We start from the raw sequence: 20,510 nt of genomic DNA on the forward strand, positions 1-20,510 counted from the left end.
GATTTACTCACAGTTACATGCTGAGCCGCTTATGATGGAATATGATTTTTAATATTCATCAGGTGCCTAGGATCTTTAATATTTATCAATTACAATATAAGGGTGAAACAATTACATCAAACTGAAGGGTGCGGCATTGTTCTTGACTTCATGAAGTTTGTCTCAAGTCTTAGCCAACTGGTGGCTCAAAGACAGGGGTATTACTACTGCCCATCGGTGCCCAATGTTAGCCTTTACGGCCGGATCCATGCCAGATTTCCAGCACATTAACATCAGATAAATGTACATGCAATGGATTTAAATGTAAATCAGTCACAAAGTCAGTTGTTGTCCAGAAAATACCGCATGATGACCCCTATGTAGAACTCCCTTATAAAGAGCCATAATGGCACAAGGCAACATTTATCTCAACAAGACCAAACCCATCACTGAACCTGTCAGCACATAACAGTGCTGTGGGCATTGCAAAGCATATATTTCACAAAGATCGACAGCATCTGTTGTAACACATGAATGGGCCGACCCTATTACCTCTTTCCAATACCATTCTATGACCAAAAACAGCGGTGTCTTGTAAACCAGCAGAAAAGAGCACTTTTATAACACCAACATCCTCGAGAAATCAATTTGCTTTGCGAAATTTCTTTTGCCTGATAATCTAATCGGAGTTAATGTATTGCTATGCATGTGCTTCCCAGAATACTAAAAGAACCAGCACTCAGTTCTTCATTATTTTACATAATAAGGCCTCCAAATAAAGAAGGCTGATGGAAAGGGGAGTTTCACGTTTCTTTCCGTTAATTAAGTGCTCGATCATTCCTCATTCATGCACAGGGCTGAGTCATTCTGTGCTTTCTACATTTAGTTCCATCAGTGAAAGCCGATGATGCAACTCATGCATAACTTGGACCGTATCCTTAGGTGCTATCTACCATATAGGCATCTGTGCCAGACATGTTTATGTGAAGCCTTCAGAAATCTTATTGTCTTCTGACAAATATACATTCTGGGCCTAATTCACAAAGATTTTTCTGTGCGTGTGATTTGCCCCTGACTCACTCTTGAATTTCTTCTCATGGAAGAAATCTTAGTGAACTGAGCTGAATCTGTTTCACAGAAAACAAACCATTTATACCTTCCTCATTCCTCACAGGCTCAACTTAACCCTATAGAATACTCATCCCATTAATTCTCAATTTTAGTATGTTGCTAAACCCTGCCCTGTGGCCTCTCCCTCTCACAAAAGCTTCTACACATCCAGATTTCATCTGAGAGATTTAGAGTCACAACACATATACCATTTGTCCAAGAAGTCATGTCACTCAAACACTTCATGCTGCGCCTTCCTCTGAGCTATTATGCTTTCCATCCAGTATTCTCTTTTCTTTTGGTGGAAGAATGGTTGTTAGCCCCAACTACAGTGGACAGAATTCCACTCCATCTGCAATTATGATGCTTTCGATGCTAGCTTTTTAAGAGCTCTAGAAACTGCCATGGATTCTTTAACTCCAAATTATCTTTAGATATCCACCATGGATTGGTAGAGAATGTTCTCCTATCTTTGAATGTTAATAATTTCAGTCTCGTTGTGAGGAGTCTCCATCTACCTTCGATTACTTGGCGTTGAAAATATCATTGATTACTGATGATTTATAGAACTCAAATCCCACTATCGTTACATCTCCCACAGGGGAAGCTATAGCTTCTCTCTCCAGCATTGTGATGCAATGTGTGAGGTCATAAGCGGGGCACAAGTTATAGTGAACTCAGGTACATTTAACTGCTGAATTTCCACGGTTTTGCACAAGTAAAATCTGAGCCAAACTATAATGTCCCTGTGTCCTTAGGTTTTTTCAGGGAATTTCTCAGGTTTTTAAAATGTTCTTTCCTAACTGTAACGTCCCTGTAACCTTTGTTTTTTTCATTGAATTTGAATGTTTTTTTAAATGTTATTTCCTAACTATAACATCCCTGTAACCTTTGCTTTTTTCAGTGAATTTATACGCTTTTTAAAATTCTATTTCCTAACTATAATATACTTGTAACCTTTGTTTTTTAGTGAATTTCTGCGTTTTTTACATTTTAGTTTCTGTTTTCCGTAACTTTTCAGAGTGGGTGATTTAGTGCTTGTATGTGTTAGTAAGTTGGCATGTGAGTGGCTCAGTGTGTGAGTGGGTACTTGAGGAACTGAGTGGGTGCATGACTGTCTCAAGGGGTCTGTGAGTCGGAACATGAAGGCCAGAGTGTGTGTGTGAGGGGGTGCATAAGTGACTGAGCGGCTCTGTGAATCGGTGCATCAGTATCTCAGTGGGTCTGTGATTGGGTATGTGAATATCTGAGTGGGTGTGTGAGTGGCTCAATGGGTGTCTCTGTGAGTGGATATATGATGGTCTGACTGGGTGTGTGAGAGTGGGTACATGAGTGTCTCAGTGGGTCTGTGAGTGGGTATGGGAGGGTCTGACTGGGTGTGTGAGTGAGTGCATGAGTGCCTCAGTCGGTCTGTAAGTGGGTATATGAGGAAATGAATGGGTGCGTGAATATCTGAGAGGGTCTGTAAGTGGGTGTGTGACTGTCTCAATGGGTCTGTGAGTGGGTACATGAGGACCAGAGTGGATTTGTGAGTAGTTGCATGAGTCTCGGAGTGGGTCTGTGAGTGAGGGCATGAATATCTCAGTGGGTCCGTGAGTGGGTACGTGAATGCCTGAGTGGGTCTGTGCAAGGGTGTGTGAATGTCCCAGTGAGTCTGTGAGTGGGTATGTGAGGGTTTGAGTGAGTGTGTGAGCAGGTGCGTAAATATCTGAGTCGGTCTGTGAACTGGTGCATGACTGTCTCAGTGGGTCTGTGAGTCAGTTTGTGAGGGCCAGAGTGCATGTGTGAGGGGGTGCCTGAATATCTGAGGGGGTCTATGAGTGGGTGTGTGGCTGTCTCAGAGGGTCACTTGAGTGGGTACATGAGGGACCGAGTGGGTTTTAGAGTGGGTTTTGTGAGCATCTGCGTGGGTCTGTGAGTGGGTAAATGTGTCTCTGAGTGGGTCTCTAAGTCAGTGCGTGAGTCTCTGAGTGGTTCTGTCAGTTGGCGTGTCTATCTGTGAGTGGGTGTCTAGGTGCATGAGTCTCCAAGTGGGTCTGTGAGTGGGTGCATGAGTGTCTGAGTTGGTCTCTGAGTGGGTGTATGAGTGTCTGAGAGAGTCTGTGAGTGACCGTGTAAGAATATCAATGGATCTGTGAGTGACTGTCTGAGTGTCTATATGGGAATCTGAGTGAATGCATGACAATATGAGTGAGTCTCTGCGTGGGTACATAAGTGTCTGCAGTGGGTCTGTGAGTAGGTGTAAATCTCTGAGTGGGTCTGTGAGTGAGATGGTACATGAGTCTGTGAGTGGGAGCATGAGTGTCTGAATGGGTACATGAATCTCTGAGTGAGTCTCTGAGCGGGTGCATGTGCCTCTGACTGGGTCTGTCATTGGGCGCGCCCATCTCTGAGTTAGTGGATATGTAACTGAGGGTGGGTGTATTACATTTAAAAAAAAGTTTTTCAGTGATATTCGCAAATTTGTAGCAAAGTTACATGAAGACCACGCTGACGGTCATGGCAAATTAGCAAATATCGCAAGTGAAAAAAAAACATGCTTTCAACATATCATACTCATAAGGGAACCCTCAACTACCCCTATATTCCTCTCATGGGGTCAGAACACATGCAACCTGACCCATTATGCCACATTCTAACATTTATTTGATGCCCGGGGTAAGCTCCGATGCGATAAAATGGCGGCCACAACTCTCAACTCAGGTTGCGGCCAGCCAATCACAGCATTGCTCTTGGCGTGCATTTGCGATTAATTGTGAAATCGTCGCCAATTACTGTGATTGCAGATATCCTAATTTGGATTTCCTTAAATTTCTAAACACCTACTGAACAGATTTTTTACTGGATAACTGAAAGTGTGATCTGTGAACCAAAATCTACCTTCCTGTCAAATGTAGTATTATTCAGTCCAGTGGTTCGGGCTGCAGACTTAACATGGGAACACACTTAACATGGGAACACACTTTTTTGAGCCGCCCCCCCTTTTTTCGCCCCCTACTTGACAGGTCGTCCCAGACTCGATATGACACTTTTTGGGGGAAATTCAGTGAAGATTGGTCAAACGACGACAAAGATATAGGAAAGTCAAGAAACACTTTTTCTATGGAAATATATATATATATATATATATATATATATATATATATATATATATATATATATATATATATATATATATATATATATATTTATCCTTCATAAAATGTAGCCCAGAAAATGTAGATGCTGAGAAATATTGTGTGAAATCTTGGTAAATCTGGGCTAATGCATAAAAGAAAGCAACAAGTGAGAGAATGTAACCTATAAACTTTAAGATATTTCCAAAGTAATCAACCTTTTTCACAAAGTCTCTTATTTAACCTAGACACGGAATTCATACCAACAGGTGCTTCGGGATAGTTTAACACCTTGGGTGCTAGAGGTTTTCCCCCGCGGCATGCATTTCCTGATTTCCCATTGTTCATGACGAGCTCAGCTCGTCATGAGCACACGACCAGTGTACTGCATGACGAGCTGAGCTCGTCATGAGCAGCAAAGGGGTTAAGGTTTCACGAGCAAAAAAAAAAAACTGAGATCAGGACCTGGAGTTCATATCTCTATTCTGGAAAAATTGCCTTATTATAAGTAATCTTTAATTCTACAGCTCAAAGAGTGCATTGGAAGACACTCAGCCAGACTGATTGTTGTCTTGTGTATGAGCTGATGGTGTTTGTGTTTTTCCCAGCATTGCTTCGGGACAATCTCTACAGGGACCATATACCATGATCTAATGTCTGACAAACTTAACTGCAGTCTCTGGAGGGTTTGCCTCATCTGCGGGTGCTAAGTGCATTGACCACCTAAAGTGAACTTCTCAAACTATTAACTATCATCAATAGCGGCAGCAAATGTTACCCTTGAGAAAATATATGAACCACATATTGAGTGGTTGGATCCCTCAAAGACGCAATATCTTGCATTGTAGTCTAATAAAGTTTTCTTTTTTTCAATTTCAAAAAACAATTATGCCCTCTCGCATTGACAGTGATACTCATGGGCTAGTGGCTTCATGATGCCTCTAAGCATAAGGATGCCCTACATATTACAATTCGTACTGACAGCTTGGGTTATTTTAGCCGCTACCTCCCAAAATGTGCTTATCGGCTGGGGCCCTCCACTCATCTTCTATACAATATAGAAAATCTGTGCCTTTGATTTTTATTTTCTGCCATTGCTCCTCTCACCTTTGATAAGAATAAGCTACATTAATAAGATGTGCTGCGTTATTATGGTTCATTACATTCATCCATTAACCATTTAAATAGCATAGAGAGGTAATTAATTGTTAACATATTTTGGGGCACTATTTGGTGATTAATGGTAGCTTTTGTTTTGAGGGCCCATTGGTGACCAGATATGTTACATTTGATAAATAGTATGTCTAAGTAATTGCAATGGTTTTGTCATATTGTATTTGTAAGAACTTGCCATAGGATTTGTTAATTTAATTGTGCATGTTCGTTTGTTTTTAGATGTATTTATTCTGTGATGTTTTGCCCTGTAAATTGTATTGTATATGTTTCTTGTTAGATATGTTTAGTCTCTAAGTATATTTGTAATGTGGCTTGCTTTAATAGGTTATGAAGCTAAAAACATTGGCTGAAATTAAACTGCATTAACAAAATATTAGCCTAATATCTGTACCTCTGTAATTTTCACATTTTGCAATTAAGAAACGATTAACAACATATCTTTTGCGAATCTAGTTGAAAAATCCAGCTCTATACCATTCTGTGTCCTGCAATAGGGAGAAAAAGTGAAGTGTGTTATCATCAAGTCCCACTTAACGTTTATGGTTATTTTCAGTGTGCAATTATTCAGCAAAGCCAGTTGAGTTTCTTAATTTTGCACCCTAATTCCCTTTTCTTGAAGCAGAGCTTCTCTCATTCAAATGCTACTTAGCTTGGTCTGAGCCAAAATGACTTATTGCCTAAAAGAATATAAATGCAGAAATGTCCCTGAACTCCAGCTGCCATTTGACCCAGGTCTTCTAGAAGATGCTCGGTGCCTCTCTATGGCATCTCCTTCCTGGCAGCAGGGGCGGCTCTAGGCTCATGGCGGCCCTGGGCAGGGAGCGTAGGTAGGGGGCCCCGGAAGAGGGAGTTTGGGCGGGGTGGAGCGCGGAGGCCAGAGAAGAGGGGGGGCAGGGTGTTTGGAAGTGGAACAGAGCCGGAGGCAGCCAAAACCCTGCCAGGGGCCGCCACACAAATATGTATCCATCCTCTGAGGATTATTATACTAAGGATATATATTGGCGTGGTGGCCCCTGGGGTTTGGTGGCCCTGTGCAGGTGCACAGCTTGCACATGCCTAAGGCCGCCCCTGCTGGCAGGCATAACACTCTTGTTTCAACATGTCTATTTTCCCAGAGAGTCATGGCAACCAAGGATATTTGTCAAAAGGGATCAAAATCATAGTTGTATTAGAAATCAGATGCAACATGCATTATACGGCGATACTGGATGGGTCCATAATACTCACGCTTGCATAGTTGTGGTCGCGGTCTGAAAGCTAAAGAGGTTTTCCTTGGGAAACCAGGTTCGTACGGGCACATCATCTGAAAGAGAAGAAAACAGGAAGTGAAGTTTTTGGAAAGTAGTGGAAAGAAGTGTATACATGCCTTGGATGCTTGCACAGTCCCTTAAGATTTCTGTTCCACACAGTTACATGTTTTGCTCTATTTTGGGATGGATCTAACAGTCAAACACTGGAAAGATACAGCATTCAACTCCTCCCACAGACAGTCAACTGGAGATTAAAATGGACACCACCGCCTTCAAGGCCAGAGATATCCTATTTCTATAATTAAACAACAAGCCACTCTCCCCCTTTTAATTTCAAGGCCCACCCATGACATTGCTTTTCCTGCCACCAGCCTAACCAGCGTTGTCTTCTAATACAGCAGTGTGACTTTAGAAAAAAAGAAAGGCACACAATAGTATGAACGCCTATATTAATATATGTATGTATATTTATTTTAAATAATTGGTTCTCTAATTTGTTTTTGTCATGGAATTTGTTTTTCTTGGTATTGTTTTTGTACAAATGTGTGTGGGTGTGTGTGTGTATGTGCGTGCACGTTTGCTGTGTGTGTGCTTGCGTGTTTGTGTACGATGTGGATGTGCAAGACCAGCAGCGTGACATTGCTTGCTTGCATCAGAACCGATTACAGCCACTCAGCTTCACTGCAATGGAGTTATTTAGGTATAGCACTTATATTGCATCCGTAAAGCAAGAGGACCAGCCAAATGTGCATGTCAGAACATCTTTAACAAAAATATGGTCCTACATAAACATTGCGCTATAAATATCATTTGTTTCTTCAAAAATATTGTCCCATTTGGATGTAGATTTTCTGTTCTTTTCTCCAAAAGGGGGATGTTTTGTAAACGATATATAGGGCAAGATATTCTAATCAGGCAGAGTTTAGTCCATGATACTCTGATACCATACTGTGTAATGTGTGACCATCTCTAATGGTATCGATGCTATTGAAAGAACATCTGATGGTTAAGAACAAGTACTTCCAAGTTGAGTCATTGAACTGCCACCTCCAGGCCACCTTGCATTTAGAAACCCACTGCGGCTTGCCTCGGAGATAGAGACAATAATCATTTTTTCATAACTTTGCATTGGATAGATCAAGTCTTTAAATGAGTTCTCTTACACTGTGCTAGAAGAATATATATTTAGGCATGTATTAACATGCACTTATGTACATGTACAGCAGTATATGCAAATTAAAACATCAATAGGTTTGTGTGTGAGACAGAGAGCTACTATGAAACTGGGCGGGAAAAAAGACAGATCTGAAGAGAGTGGAAGCGAGACCTACTGAGAGACAGAGATGTAGAAGGTGAAATGGTGAGAGAGTGTCTGCCAGGTACAGAGGGAGAAAGGGTGAATGAATGTGTTCTTATTCGAACTTTGGGTAGTGTCGCTGTAATAAATTATAACTGATAAACCTTATATTTGAGTTTAATCCGAATTTATAAACAACCTAATAGTCACGCTTTGAACTTCTTATGTATTACTAAAAGTCAAAGTCAGAAAGTCTTGTAAAGCGCACAGATCACCGTTTAGGTCTCAAGGCGCTTGCAGACCATTCCACTACCTGGGTTCTATCTCATTTTATATTAGAAAACAGCCATGTTTTTAATTCTCTCCGGAAACGTGGGTTGTCTGGGATGGACGTGAGGTAAGGCTGCAGCTGATTCCAGAGGTGGGGGGCAAGATAAGAAGAAGAGCGGCGTCCGTTGCGCACAGTGCGAACCCGAAGAGGAATTAAGAGAGGTTTGGAGCTGGATCTCAGGGTTCTGGCGGGCTGCTATTTTTTCAGGATGTATGACGTTACAACGCATGCTTTTACCACGCATGCTGTTACAACGCAAGTATTACAACACAAACCTTTACAACGCATTACACTTGGGGGTGCTGGATAGTGAATAGTTTAATTTACTATTCCAACTCCAGTCCCCGTGGACACTAGGGAAGGTGTTGGATAGTAAAATAAAACGAATTCCTGTCCTAGAGCGCCCCCCAGTGTAATGTGTTGTAAAGGTTTTCGTTGTAATACTTGCGTTGTAACAGCACTGCGTGGTAAAAGTTTCGTTGTAAAGGATGTTTCCCATTTTTTCAGTTTTTTACTCGAAATTGCTCAGTACTTGCACTCACAGTCTGAGCATTTTGTTATGCTATATTTCTGTTTATAATTAAAGACTGTGTATACAGAGTCGGAGAGAAAAGAAATGAGTTTGTGTGGGCAAATGTGTCTGGAGAGCCAGAAAAAGAGAGAAGGCGAGAAAGAATGGCAGCAGGAAGAGGAAGACAACGTGTTAGATAGTCCGATTTATGATCAGGCAGAACGTTAGACGGCAATACAGAAATAATCAGGGTTTAATGAGCCCTCAGCCCTCTGGGCCCCAGTGCCACTGCACCTGTTGCACCAATGAAAGATATGGCCCTGATGATATTTCGTGGGCAGTACTTGCTATGCACAGAAGTCTTGCCATGATATGGTCAGTAGAAGTCTGACAAGGGACAAGAACATACCTACCCGCATTTGAAAACAGGAAAGATGAAGACAGGGAAAGAAAGCATGGACATATATTTTCCCTGTTGACTAATATTGAAATACAGACACTTTGAGAAGGGGGGGTAGGTAAAATAAAGCCATTTTGGCTTCAGAAATTGGTAGTCTTCCACTTGAATGGAGTTTGTTGGCATGTAAGCTAGGGGAGGGTTACCTGTGCTGGTGTATTGTGATATTTATATGGGGCCTTTATTAAAGCATAAAACCAATTATGCAACATGGCAGCAAATAGATGCAAACATTTTTGATTACTTGCATTTAATTCGGGGCCATCATTTATTTCGGGATTAATGTCAGGAAATTAATCTTGGAGTAATTAAAATCAGAATCATATTTTTATCATAGTTTGTGCATTGACATCAGAGCCATATTTTCAATATAAACTTCTGATAATTTCGGGGCGGAGGTGAAATTTTTTATCTGTCCAGAGGAGACACAAAGTCTCTCCTTTCGTATTTGTCCTTCTCGGTCCGTTAGCATAATACGTACCCAAAGACCTATTTCGCTTACCTGTGGATGCGTTGTGTCCAAATTTCAATTCCTTCCCTATACTTTTGTACCAATGTTTTTTCAAGCAAGGTTTTTGGACTGATTTAACCATGTCACCTTTTTTGGGCTAAAAGTCCAGTATATCCATTTGACCAGTGACTTCTCACCTAGAAATTGGGCTATCAGCCTAATTTTGTTTTCGTTTTTTTTTTTAAACCTGCATCTTAATGGCCTCTACCTGTCCACCCGAGGAGACGTAAGCTGCCCGGTTGTATAGTGGGCATCACCTTCAACATAAAAAGAAAAAAGCCTCATCATGGGGGTTGAAAGTTTAATGCTGTCGATTGTAGCCAGCCAACCTTTTCATCATGGCAGCCATGTGCTTCTTTTCAGAAACAGCAGAAGACAGAGGGCCAAATAAAAGTGGCTTATTTTAAGGGCAGTAAAATAGATATACACCTTTCAGTGACTAAGGAAATTGAAATACCTCTTTTTGCTCATGACTTTGACGTCTATATAGTAGTGATTACAAACACACCAGTTCAATGATGGCCGCCATATTTAACTGTAGTGAACAGAAATCTGCATTTACTTATGGCTTCCATATTCATATATGAGTAATTAGTGCATCTACTTGGTGGCCATATCTAGCTGCAGTCAACAGAAACACATCCACCTACATATGGCTGCATTATTTATGTTATAGAGAAAATGAATAGCCTCAATCCCTTGCACCTTTCATTTACTTAAAATGGTGAATGGAAGCTACTATTCCCTAAAGGACACCATTTTTCTGCAGGTCCAAACACCAATGAGATTCTAATATATGTAAATATAAGTCTTCAAAGTAAGTATTGGGGATGGAGGATCTTTGAAAGAAGGGTGTCATTAAGAGCAAAAGAGGGAGGCAAGACGCATACATATACACCCTATAGACTCCGCCTGAGTCACTATGCTGCAGCAATTTAAGATCTTATAGCTGATGATCTCCCCCCTCGCCTCCTTGATATACCAGATCAAATTTTGTCAACAGAGTCGGCCTCCCAGCCTGCCCCTACCTCCTACTGACATCTGGCAATGCTTAACTTCTTTTGCTCGTGCTCTTTACTGGTTGACCTCCTCTGTTCCCTCTCCATTCCCACAGTTCTCCCTTCACCTCCTCTCCCCACCCTCCCCCTCACACTCAGTCCTGTTCATTTTGTTGTACCTCCCCTAGATTGTTTAGGGGTTCGGCTATTGGGGGACCAATATCCTTCTCCACAAAGACATGACCCTTGCTATGTTCACACAGCACATGCCAGACTATGGCGGTGTGTCATACAGCCTTAGTCATTATCATCCAGTGCCTATGCATTGATGTAATAAGTCAGCTTCTCATCACTTAGTTCAGTTCTACAACGAGCACTAATCATATCTCTGTCCTCTGTATTCTCTTCGAATCTAATGCGACTTCTCTCTTTATCCTTTGACTTATGATTTCTTAATGTGATCTTGGATTCAATTTACTGTTAATGTCATGCAACCACAAGATGCTCTTTACATCGTTATGTCTATTGTTGCCATGGTTATCATTTTGAGTATGCAAAACCCCAATACAAATCTTTTTTTTTGAAAGAGCAAAACAGACAATATTGATGCAAAAACTGCACCCTGCTGCATCTGGCCAGTGCATGCCTTACAACATGACGTTCATGTAAATGGCAGCTTTGAAGGTGAGTCCAGAGACAGAGGTCAGCTGAGGATGCCGCAGGTGCATGGCTTGTGATTTATTATAGACGTCATTAAGGAGATGAGAAGTGAAGCAAGTCAATTTTACTGGAGCAAGTCAATTTTCTTGCATTAGTGGAAAACGCAGTACACGCAGGACGGAGATACCGCAGTGGGACCATACCTGCCAACATGGTTCTCGCTACTCACTGACTGTCATGCTCTCTACAATTGTGATTTTGGCACACTAGGCGTTTTTCTCTATAACTCCAAATAGATGTAGGTTAGGACATACTTCAGCAAAGAGATTTGTCCTCAGAGGCAGTGTCATGAACTATAAGAGGTGGTGCAAATATTGGTTTGCGCACTTCCATTTGTTGATGATGTTGATGGATTGAGCACGCAGCTACCGAAAAGAGTGTTCAGGTGTGGCTCCTCCACTAGGACGGAGGAGCGTCACCCCACTGCTTTCTTGCAGTGCGAGAAGCAGAAACATAAAATGATGATAACAGAGGGGTTGGCGGGGCTGCTCTCAGAGCTGGGCTGGGCAGGGGAGGAGTGGTGTGCCCACTCCTGAGTGCGTGAGTGGTTTGGTCGACCCTATGGGGCCGACCAAACCAGTCATGAACACTCTGCCCTTCTACAATGCATGCTGCAATGCAGCCTACATGGAGAAAATGGCCGGGTCATTAGCCCCTGACTGGGTGGCATCCCGACTAATCACAACTCTGCTTGCAGTGCTGTGATTGGCTTTAGGGTGGGAGCCTCGTTGCCTGCTTCCTGTTCCTGCCGGAGGTAGGAGAGCAGAAGCAGAGACGACGCGGGACCCAACCGGCGGGAAGGTAAGTTTAATATTTTTTTTTTAATTAAATTAATCCCCTGCACGACCCCGTTCCCCGCGCGACCCCCGCCCACCCACCTGCGAGTCATGCTGACCGCAACTGATAGTCATGTTTCTGCTGTTTATACACCCAATAAGTAGCTTGTGAGAATGACCTCTGTTGTGATTAGCACAGATGCTCAAATTACAGATTTCATCAGTTCCTATGAAATCAGCATCGAGGTGTCTACTAACTTATATGCTAGGGGTGAGATAGACAAGTGGTGTGCACAATTTTCTTTTCAAAATGGGAATTCTTAATGGTCTCTGCCTGTAAAGGTCCACTTATTATACTTAGTACTGTTTAGTTCCTTTATCCCTTTTTGCTTTACAATTGTTATGTCAATGCAATCAAGTGCCATTAAAATGGTACACTCCACAATAGCAAACAGCAGGTACCCCTATGGGACGTAAGTATGAAGTTGTGCGAGTTGGTTCTGTTTAAAGAGCTATGCTGGTAAGGACCAAAGAAACAAAACTATTTAACATGGGGATATACACAAATAAAGGAGAAGATTTAATTTTGAGTGGCTTAACTGCTTACCTTCCATCCCAGTGAAAGTCAATTTAACAAAAAACAGGGGTGGAATATTGGTACTTAAGTATTGGGAAGGAAATAAAATTTGGGCACACCACATACACAGGTAAATCATGTTATCTTCCCCTGCCTCACATTCTAGACATGTTTGACATAAACTATATAAAAATAACTCTGTTTTCCAGTACTGTCTCAATTACATGTTCCTACATACTCCTATCACATTCTGGACCCAACGAAGGGAGGTGCGGTAATGAATCCCCACGCCCGTGCCTTTTCAGAGCCCAGCGTCTGGCAGCAACATTTATTTGTAGAAACCTTGCACTATTAAAGATGAGCCAAGCAATAAGGCTCATATCAGTAGATTGCGCCAGATGCCGGTGTTTGCTGAGCCGGCCGCAAACACTTCTGTCTCGCACATTCTGTCTTGTGTGATATGGGTTCAATCAAACCAAACTGTTTTCTGAAAGCATTTTATGTTTGTGATTCTTCGGTCGTTCCGTGGACAGAGGTTCACTCAGCATCCTATATCTTTATAAAATAAGAGCCTAGACACCAAGCTCCTTGTTACGTTGGCACTTTCTCCGTTTGCCTTTTGTCCCTCTTGTGCCCCCGTCCTTGCAACGTGACTCTTGGCATTTGCATGCGTTACGTCAGATAGCTATCTGACAGTTGTGTTGACAGTTTAACGGCATTGATTGTAAGCCGGTGACCGGAGCGCTCTTTCCTACCGGTGTGTCGTATTTAACTTGAAATAAAGTGACACCTTCAAGAATACTGTGTGTTTACTTTACACTCCTCTCTCTGAACCCTCGGCTGCACCTGATCTAGAGCACCAACGTCCAGTTTTGTCTTCCTCCAGGCTGCAACACTCACAGATATTAAAACTCAGACTACATCATCGCGGGCGAGTCGAAAATTGAGCCACGGTACACTGAGCTGCTTAACCTCATGCGCGCTAGCGGAATTCCGCTCGCACGCTGAGATTTTTAAAAACGCACTTTACGTGACGAGCTGGGCTCGTCATCAGCGTGCGAGGAGGCTACGCCATGACGAGCCCAGCTCGTCATCAGCGTGGAAGGGGTTAAGGAATGCATCCTGTATCTGCTGCCTTTTGTTTCCTGACAAAAAGGAGATGAATGAGGCACAAATGCATCCCTTCCCTAAATGCCTACAACACTTCTTGCTTACAGGCAATGTTCCTCATGGACTAGAGTCTACAAATGGTTACCCTACTACAGAAAGTGTTCCTGTTCTTTTGATCCTTGGGTGGAGCACAGGTCACTGATGGACTGGAGCTGTGGGTGCTAGAATTAAAGATGGCTGAACTATATAAATCATAACATAGTATTCTTGTGATACGGTTGTACAGTAGGAGTCAGCATCATCACAGCCTGGGATGTTGTAAAAAAGATGCTATGTGGGTTACAGGGTTATGGCTTGAACCCCAGGTAACAGTATGATCATAGGATGGTCCAACAAGGGCACGTCGAGAAACGCTAGATGAAAATACTATATAATTATATGATATTCAACTAAAGGTGCAGTGATGATCTATGAAATTCTGGACTGAACACTAGGTGTTAGCATCCTCACAAGCTGTTCTTGCAAAGATGCATCGAGAGCTGAGGAGTTATGTTTGAGCAATAGGTGGCAGTACTATATCAACAGAATGTAATCTTTTAATGGTATGTTATGTTATGTGTAATTGTAAAGCGTCCTGTCACCCACAAGGGTATCCTGGCGTGGAGCAGGTGTGTGTATGCCCAGCCCTGCTTGTGGTAGGTTGGTTAATTAAAAACCCAGGTCTTCAGCTTTCAGGGAGAATTCAACAAGAGAGGAGGAGGACATGATGTGGAGAGGGAGGTCCTTCTATGCTTTAGGAGCGGTGTAAGAGAAGGCTTGTTCTCCTGAACTGGTTCTGTGTATGCATGGGATGTTGGTGAGTAGGAGGCCTGAGGAGCGAAGGTGTCTGGATGGTTAGTGGAAGAAGATGCGACTGTTCAGGAAGGTGGGGCATGAGTTGTGGAGTGCCTTAAATGTGTGTGTGAATTAAACATGTTTGTTAGGGTTATGGTTTAAACATATGTTAGAAGTAGTGTAAGTTGTCTCAATTCAATCAGCTAATGTATCTATTTTGGGGCAAAGGAGTAAAAGCAAGTGGACAACCTACTGAGATAAATTTACTGAGGAACCCATAATGTCTCTAAGGTAAATGTCAATCTTAGGCAATCCTTCAACCTCTTAATAACCGGGGAAAGACCATTTCAGAGCTATACTGCCGGCTAAAACAAGCATTTGCAATGCAATAGGTCTAGCATTTGTGAGAGTTTTACCAGTTGCATTGTAAATTACAATGCTTTTTATTTATATGTTTTAATCATTAACATGTACATAAAAGGCATTGTCACTCACAATGCCAATAGCTCAAACTCTTGTAAATGCAAGACCTATTCAAAGAAGCGGCCGCCATTGTCCCAGGCTGTTTAGAAGGTGGCACGCTGAATGTTGCAGGAAAACATGTTGTGCCTGCAGTAGGAGAAACTATTTAAAGAAAATAGTGCTTACAGACTAAAAAGGACATACCATGTAGCAACCGAAGTAAAAGGGCCAGTCCTCATGGGAGGCTACAAATGAAGACAAGGCGGTACTAAGGAGGGACTAACACAGCTATTAACGAATCAGAAGCCAGCATTTACGAAGGACAATGACACAAGCCAATGACAAATATGGGCAGAGAGTGGATGGGGCTTCTAGTCCATACTCCAATACAGCATGCCTCGCAGAGCAGCGCATGCACTGACCAGGCTCGACCTAAAAAGAAGTGACATCCCTTTCAAGAGAGACTGAACTGTCTCAGGCGTAGACATAAATGACTCATTCATAAGAATTCCTCGCTTAGATGGTAATAGCAAACTCTCATTGATGAGGTGGTTGGCTGGATAGGCACATATGTGATTTGTGCCCCTCCAAAGATTTGTGCCTACCTACACTACTTCTCTACTCCAAAACTGGCCAATTCCAAGAATTGGATGAGGTGGTCTCACTCGCGAATGGAAAGGGGCGACCACTCGGTCCCCCCGCACGTATGGCAGAGTACCTCGATCCCCCCGGGAAGCCATCTTGGGCGGGAAGCGTGTCTCGGCTGGTATGCCCGAAGCGGCGTAGCCGGGGCGCGCTTTTTCCCGCCCTAGAGTGGGCTGGCCTAGACACTGACGCGGCTGGCCACGCCCTCGGGGCAGGCAGGGGCGGGTTTACGCCCGCCCTGAAGACGGATAAAAGGGGACGCAAGACCAGAAGGCATCCTCTTGTTCCTGTGCTCTGAAGCTGCACCTCCTCGCTGCACGTGAGCTCGAGACGGAACGAAGAGCCAATTTTGAGCGTTTTAATCTTTCTTTTGTCTTACAGATACTCTGTCGGAGAAATGCCCAAGAAAGGCGGAAAGAGAATGACGACCGAACAGATGCTTCGGGTCCTCATGAAGGAGATGACCGAGCTGAAGAAGCGGGTGGCGGAGAGAGAGGGGGAAGGGGGGCCGGAACGTCCTTCGGCTGGAGCAGCCCCAGGAGGGAGAGCCAAGAGGCCAAGGAGGGGACCGGCTGGGGGAGACGTCCCGGTTCCCCGTACCCCGCTCGAAGCGCCAGCCCCAGTACCCGTGGAGGGGAATCCGATTCCCGTGGTGGTCACCCCGGTGTCCAATGAAGATATGCCGCCCGAGCTGGCAGCACAACTTACAGCGTGGTTGGGCGAAAGTAGCGAGGGCGCCACGGCTGTCGACGCGCAGGCGCTGATGAAGCAATTGCGCGAGAAACGGGATGCAGCCAAGGTGTCCGCGCCGGCTGCAGTAGGTGACAAGCCACAAGGGACGATTACGACCGCAGAGGCAGCGTCCGGTGCAGGTAAGCGGCCATTGCCGATTGCGAGGGATGAGTCAGCACCCTCTCGTAGAGAAAGGTTGGGTCAACATGTGCCTTTGGCAATTAAAGAGAAGATTTGGGCAGGGGAATATGTGAACATCTTCTCGTTGCTTGTTGATCATTATGAGGTGGAGCATGTTAAGGGCCAGAAAGACCTCATGCATCCGAGTGTTTGGTGCGCAAAAATGGCCGCCTTTAAAGTGAATGAGAATATTGGCAATTGGGGCAATGCATGGGGAATTTTTACGTCGATCTTGGGAGAACGTAGGCCCGAGTTGCTTTCCGAGTTGCCGACCTATCAGTCGCGAATTATGGGGTACTCGACGTCACACCAGGGTAACCATTGGTTCTGCTACGATAATCTTTTTAGAAAGGCTAAAGAGCATAATAAAAGCTTAACCTGGGATTGTTACGATTCTTTGACATGGGATAAAATGAAGGAGACAGGTATGTTGAAAATGCCATTGGTAGGGAGTAATGTTGGCGAATCCTCCCGCCAATATGCGGGGACGCCCTTTCGATCAGGTACGGGTACCGACGATTACTCGAGACCTGCCAGCAATACAGGGAAAAGGGGGTTCTGCTGGAATTTCAACAGAGGTAAATGTACTAGGCCCCAGGGATCGTGTAAATTTAAACACGAATGTAGTGGGTGCGGGTCGTCCCATCCTGAGTCCACGTGCAGAGCCAAAACGGGTGATAACGGCGGTAGAGGAGGCGCCAAACAGGTCTAACATAGTCCGAGGGGCGCCTTTACCTACCCCGATTGATACCTTGGCGATGATTCCCTGGCTCAGTGAATACCCGGATCGTACTTCTGCTGGGGTGCTGCGGAACGGGTTCTCGTATGGTTTCCGCATCCCAGTAGGGGACTTTCAGGGTGTGGAGAAGTGTAAAAATCAACTTTCGGTCCTGCAGCATACGACCGTGGTACAGGATAAGATCCGGAAAGAGGTTAGTCGAGGTCGGGTTGCCGGCCCGTTTAGTGTACCCCCGGTGCAGAATTTTGTTTGTTCTCCTTTAGGGGTGGTCCCCAAGAAGGACCCGGGTGAGTTCCGACTGATTCATAATTTATCAGCTCCACGTGGTCTTTCTGTAAACGATGCAATAGACCCAGAAGTGTGTTCGGTGCGGTACGCATCCTTCGATGAGGCCGTAGCCATTTTGAATCGCCTGGGGCCCGGGGCGCTGATGGCGAAGTCAGATATCGAGTCAGCGTTCCGATTGCTCCCGGTACACCCAGACGACCAGCGTCTCCTAGGTTTCATGTTTCAGGGCCATTACTACATGGATAGGTGTATGCCGATGGGGTGCTCTATATCTTGTGCCTATTTCGAGAAATTCAGTAGTTTTCTACAATGGCCCTTCACAAAGAGGACGGGTTTCCAACATGTAATGCATTACCTTGATGATTTTCTGTTCCTTGGGGCAGCCGGGGATCTCGAGTGTGGCCAGGCCTTGGCCGAATTTTGTGTGTTAATGAAGCAGTTTGGTGTGCCATTGGCACCAGGTAAGACGGTGGGTCCTGCGACTTGCCTCGAGTTTCTGGGGATCGAGTTAGACTCCAGTGAGGGTTGTTTTCGTTTACCAGCTGACAAAGTGGGGAAGTTCAGGGCAGCCCTGCAAATGTGTATAAATGGATCTAAGGTTACGCTGCATCAATTACAGCAGTTGGTGGGACAGTTGAATTTTGCCCTGAGGGTTATACCGATGGCCCGCCCCTTTTCCCGTTCTATTGCCCAAGCTATGGTCGGCCTAAAGGAGGGTCATCAGCGCACGAGACTATCGGCTGAGGTCCGCCAGGACATGCGCATTTGGTTAGCATTTCTGGCGGATTTTAATGGTCGAGTTGTCTGGAACAAACCGGCCGTGTCCTCTGAAGAGCTGGGGCTATGGACAGATTCGGCAGGTAGCATAGGTTTTGGTGCCATCTTCGGCACAAAATGGTCGGCACAAAGATGGCCGGCATGGTGGCATGACAATGGACTGACAAGTAATATTGCTTTCCTGGAACTTTTCCCCATTTTGGTGGCCCTGAGAACCTGGCCCGAAGGGTTCAAAGATCACTCTGTGGTATTTTGGTCTGACAATATGACCGTGGTCGAGTGCATCAATAGCCAGGCAGCACGATGTAAACTGATTTTACGATTGCTCAAAGAAATTGTTTTACTGTGTATGCAACTGAATGTGCTATTCAGAGCAAAACATGTCCCGGGGGTGATGAATCAGGCGGCTGATGCACTGTCTCGTTTTCGTATGCAGGCTTTCTCGGGTTTCCTTCCCACAGCGGACCCAGAGCCGGCACCCTTTCCCGAAGCTCTCTGGTCTCTCGGTGCCCCGAACTTCGTCACCTCGTGGGAGAGAGCCTAGCACCAAGGACAAGGAAGGCATATGAAGGGGCGTTTCGGTCCTATTTAGCCTTTTTGGGGACTGATAGAGAGGGGCTTTGGGGCCACGAGGAATGGGTAGTGAATTTTCTGATGTCCTTACGTAGGGCTGGGAAATCGGTGGCTACGGCCCAGAGGCATCGTGCTGCCATTTCCTTTGTTGCCAGGGCTCATGGTATCCAGGACCCGACAGCGTCTTTCGTTGTACAGAAAGCGCTGCGTGGGTGGCAACGCCTTGAGGGTCGCAGAGTAGATGAGAGGCGCCCGATAGGTTTGGATAGGTTGGCCCAGTTGTTGGCCACACTCCCTGCCACATGTTCATCTCAGTTTGAGACGGTGTTGTTCGGAGCCGCTTTTACGCTGGCATTTCATGGGGCGATGCGGGTAAGCGAACTGGTGGCAAGGAACAAACGGGATGTGACAGGGGGTTTGTGCCAGGAACACGTTCAGATCAGAGGAGAGATAATGACTGTCTCCTTTGTCAGGTCCAAGACCGATCAAGACGGGATGGGTGACTGCGTAATCATACGCAGGATTCCCGGGTCCTCCATGTGTCCGGTAAAGTGTTTAGAAGACTACCTAGCACGAAGGGTGGCATCATGGGGGGGGACCTTGTTGAGACACGCGGACGCCACCCCACTGACGAAATTTCAGTTTCAGCGGGTGCTTGCGATGTCAATTGCCGCTGCGGGCTTGAACCCGGGCGAGTTTGGGACCCATTCCTTTCGGATAGGGGCTGCTACGGAAGCTGCAGCTAGGGGTCTTAATGTTGAACAAGTGAAACGAGTGGGGCGTTGGTCCTCTAAGTGTTATAAGAGGTATGTGCGGTTGCACATGTTGTGAAGCTGTAATGATGTACTCACGCTTCTTCTCTTTGTTTGGTTTTCAGTTGCGCAAGCCTACGAGGCGGGGCGGACTATGCAGTCGACCCAACACCGGGCCAGCGGTCAGACATCACCGGCTGTGAAAAAGGAGGTGTGGGTCGTGGGCCACTCATACGTGAGGCGTGCCGCGGACGTATTCAAAGCAGGTGACATGATTCACGTAGCTGGGGAATACGGGTACAGTGTCTCCTTCTACGGAAGAGGCGGTCTCTGTATTGACCAGTTTCAAGCATTTTTCGAGGGTTTGTTAGGGCGGACGAGGTCACCGCCGTCTATAGTCATAGTACATCTAGGGGGCAATGATTTGGTCACCACCGGTAGACGACTTCTCCTGGAGGCAATGCTTTCCACTGTAAGTTGGTTGGCGAGGAGAGTTCCGGGGTGCACAATTGCATGGTCCCATATGATCCCACGAAAGGTGTGGTGAGGGGCTATTTCTGTTCCTGCTTTGAATCACTCTGTGAGAAAGATTAATAACAAAGTGAGTAG

General features: G+C 44.9%; 1 protein-coding gene across 3 annotated transcripts in view; it reads right to left on the reverse strand.

The window, feature by feature from the left end:
* NSMF (NMDA receptor synaptonuclear signaling and neuronal migration factor) overlaps positions 1-20,510 on the reverse strand; it is a 198,526-nt gene that overhangs the window by 84,999 nt on the left and 93,017 nt on the right. For all 3 annotated transcript variants that reach the window (XM_086921190.1, XM_086921191.1, XM_086921189.1), the window contains one exon: positions 6,609-6,684. In XM_086921190.1, the coding sequence (XP_086777316.1) occupies positions 6,609-6,684 (76 nt within the window). The remainder of the gene's footprint in view (positions 1-6,608; positions 6,685-20,510) is intronic.

The sequence above is a fragment of the Lissotriton vulgaris genome, chromosome 5 (genome assembly GCF_964263255.1).
Source record: "Lissotriton vulgaris chromosome 5, aLisVul1.2, whole genome shotgun sequence".
NCBI classification, from domain to species: Eukaryota; Metazoa; Chordata; class Amphibia; order Caudata; family Salamandridae; genus Lissotriton; species Lissotriton vulgaris.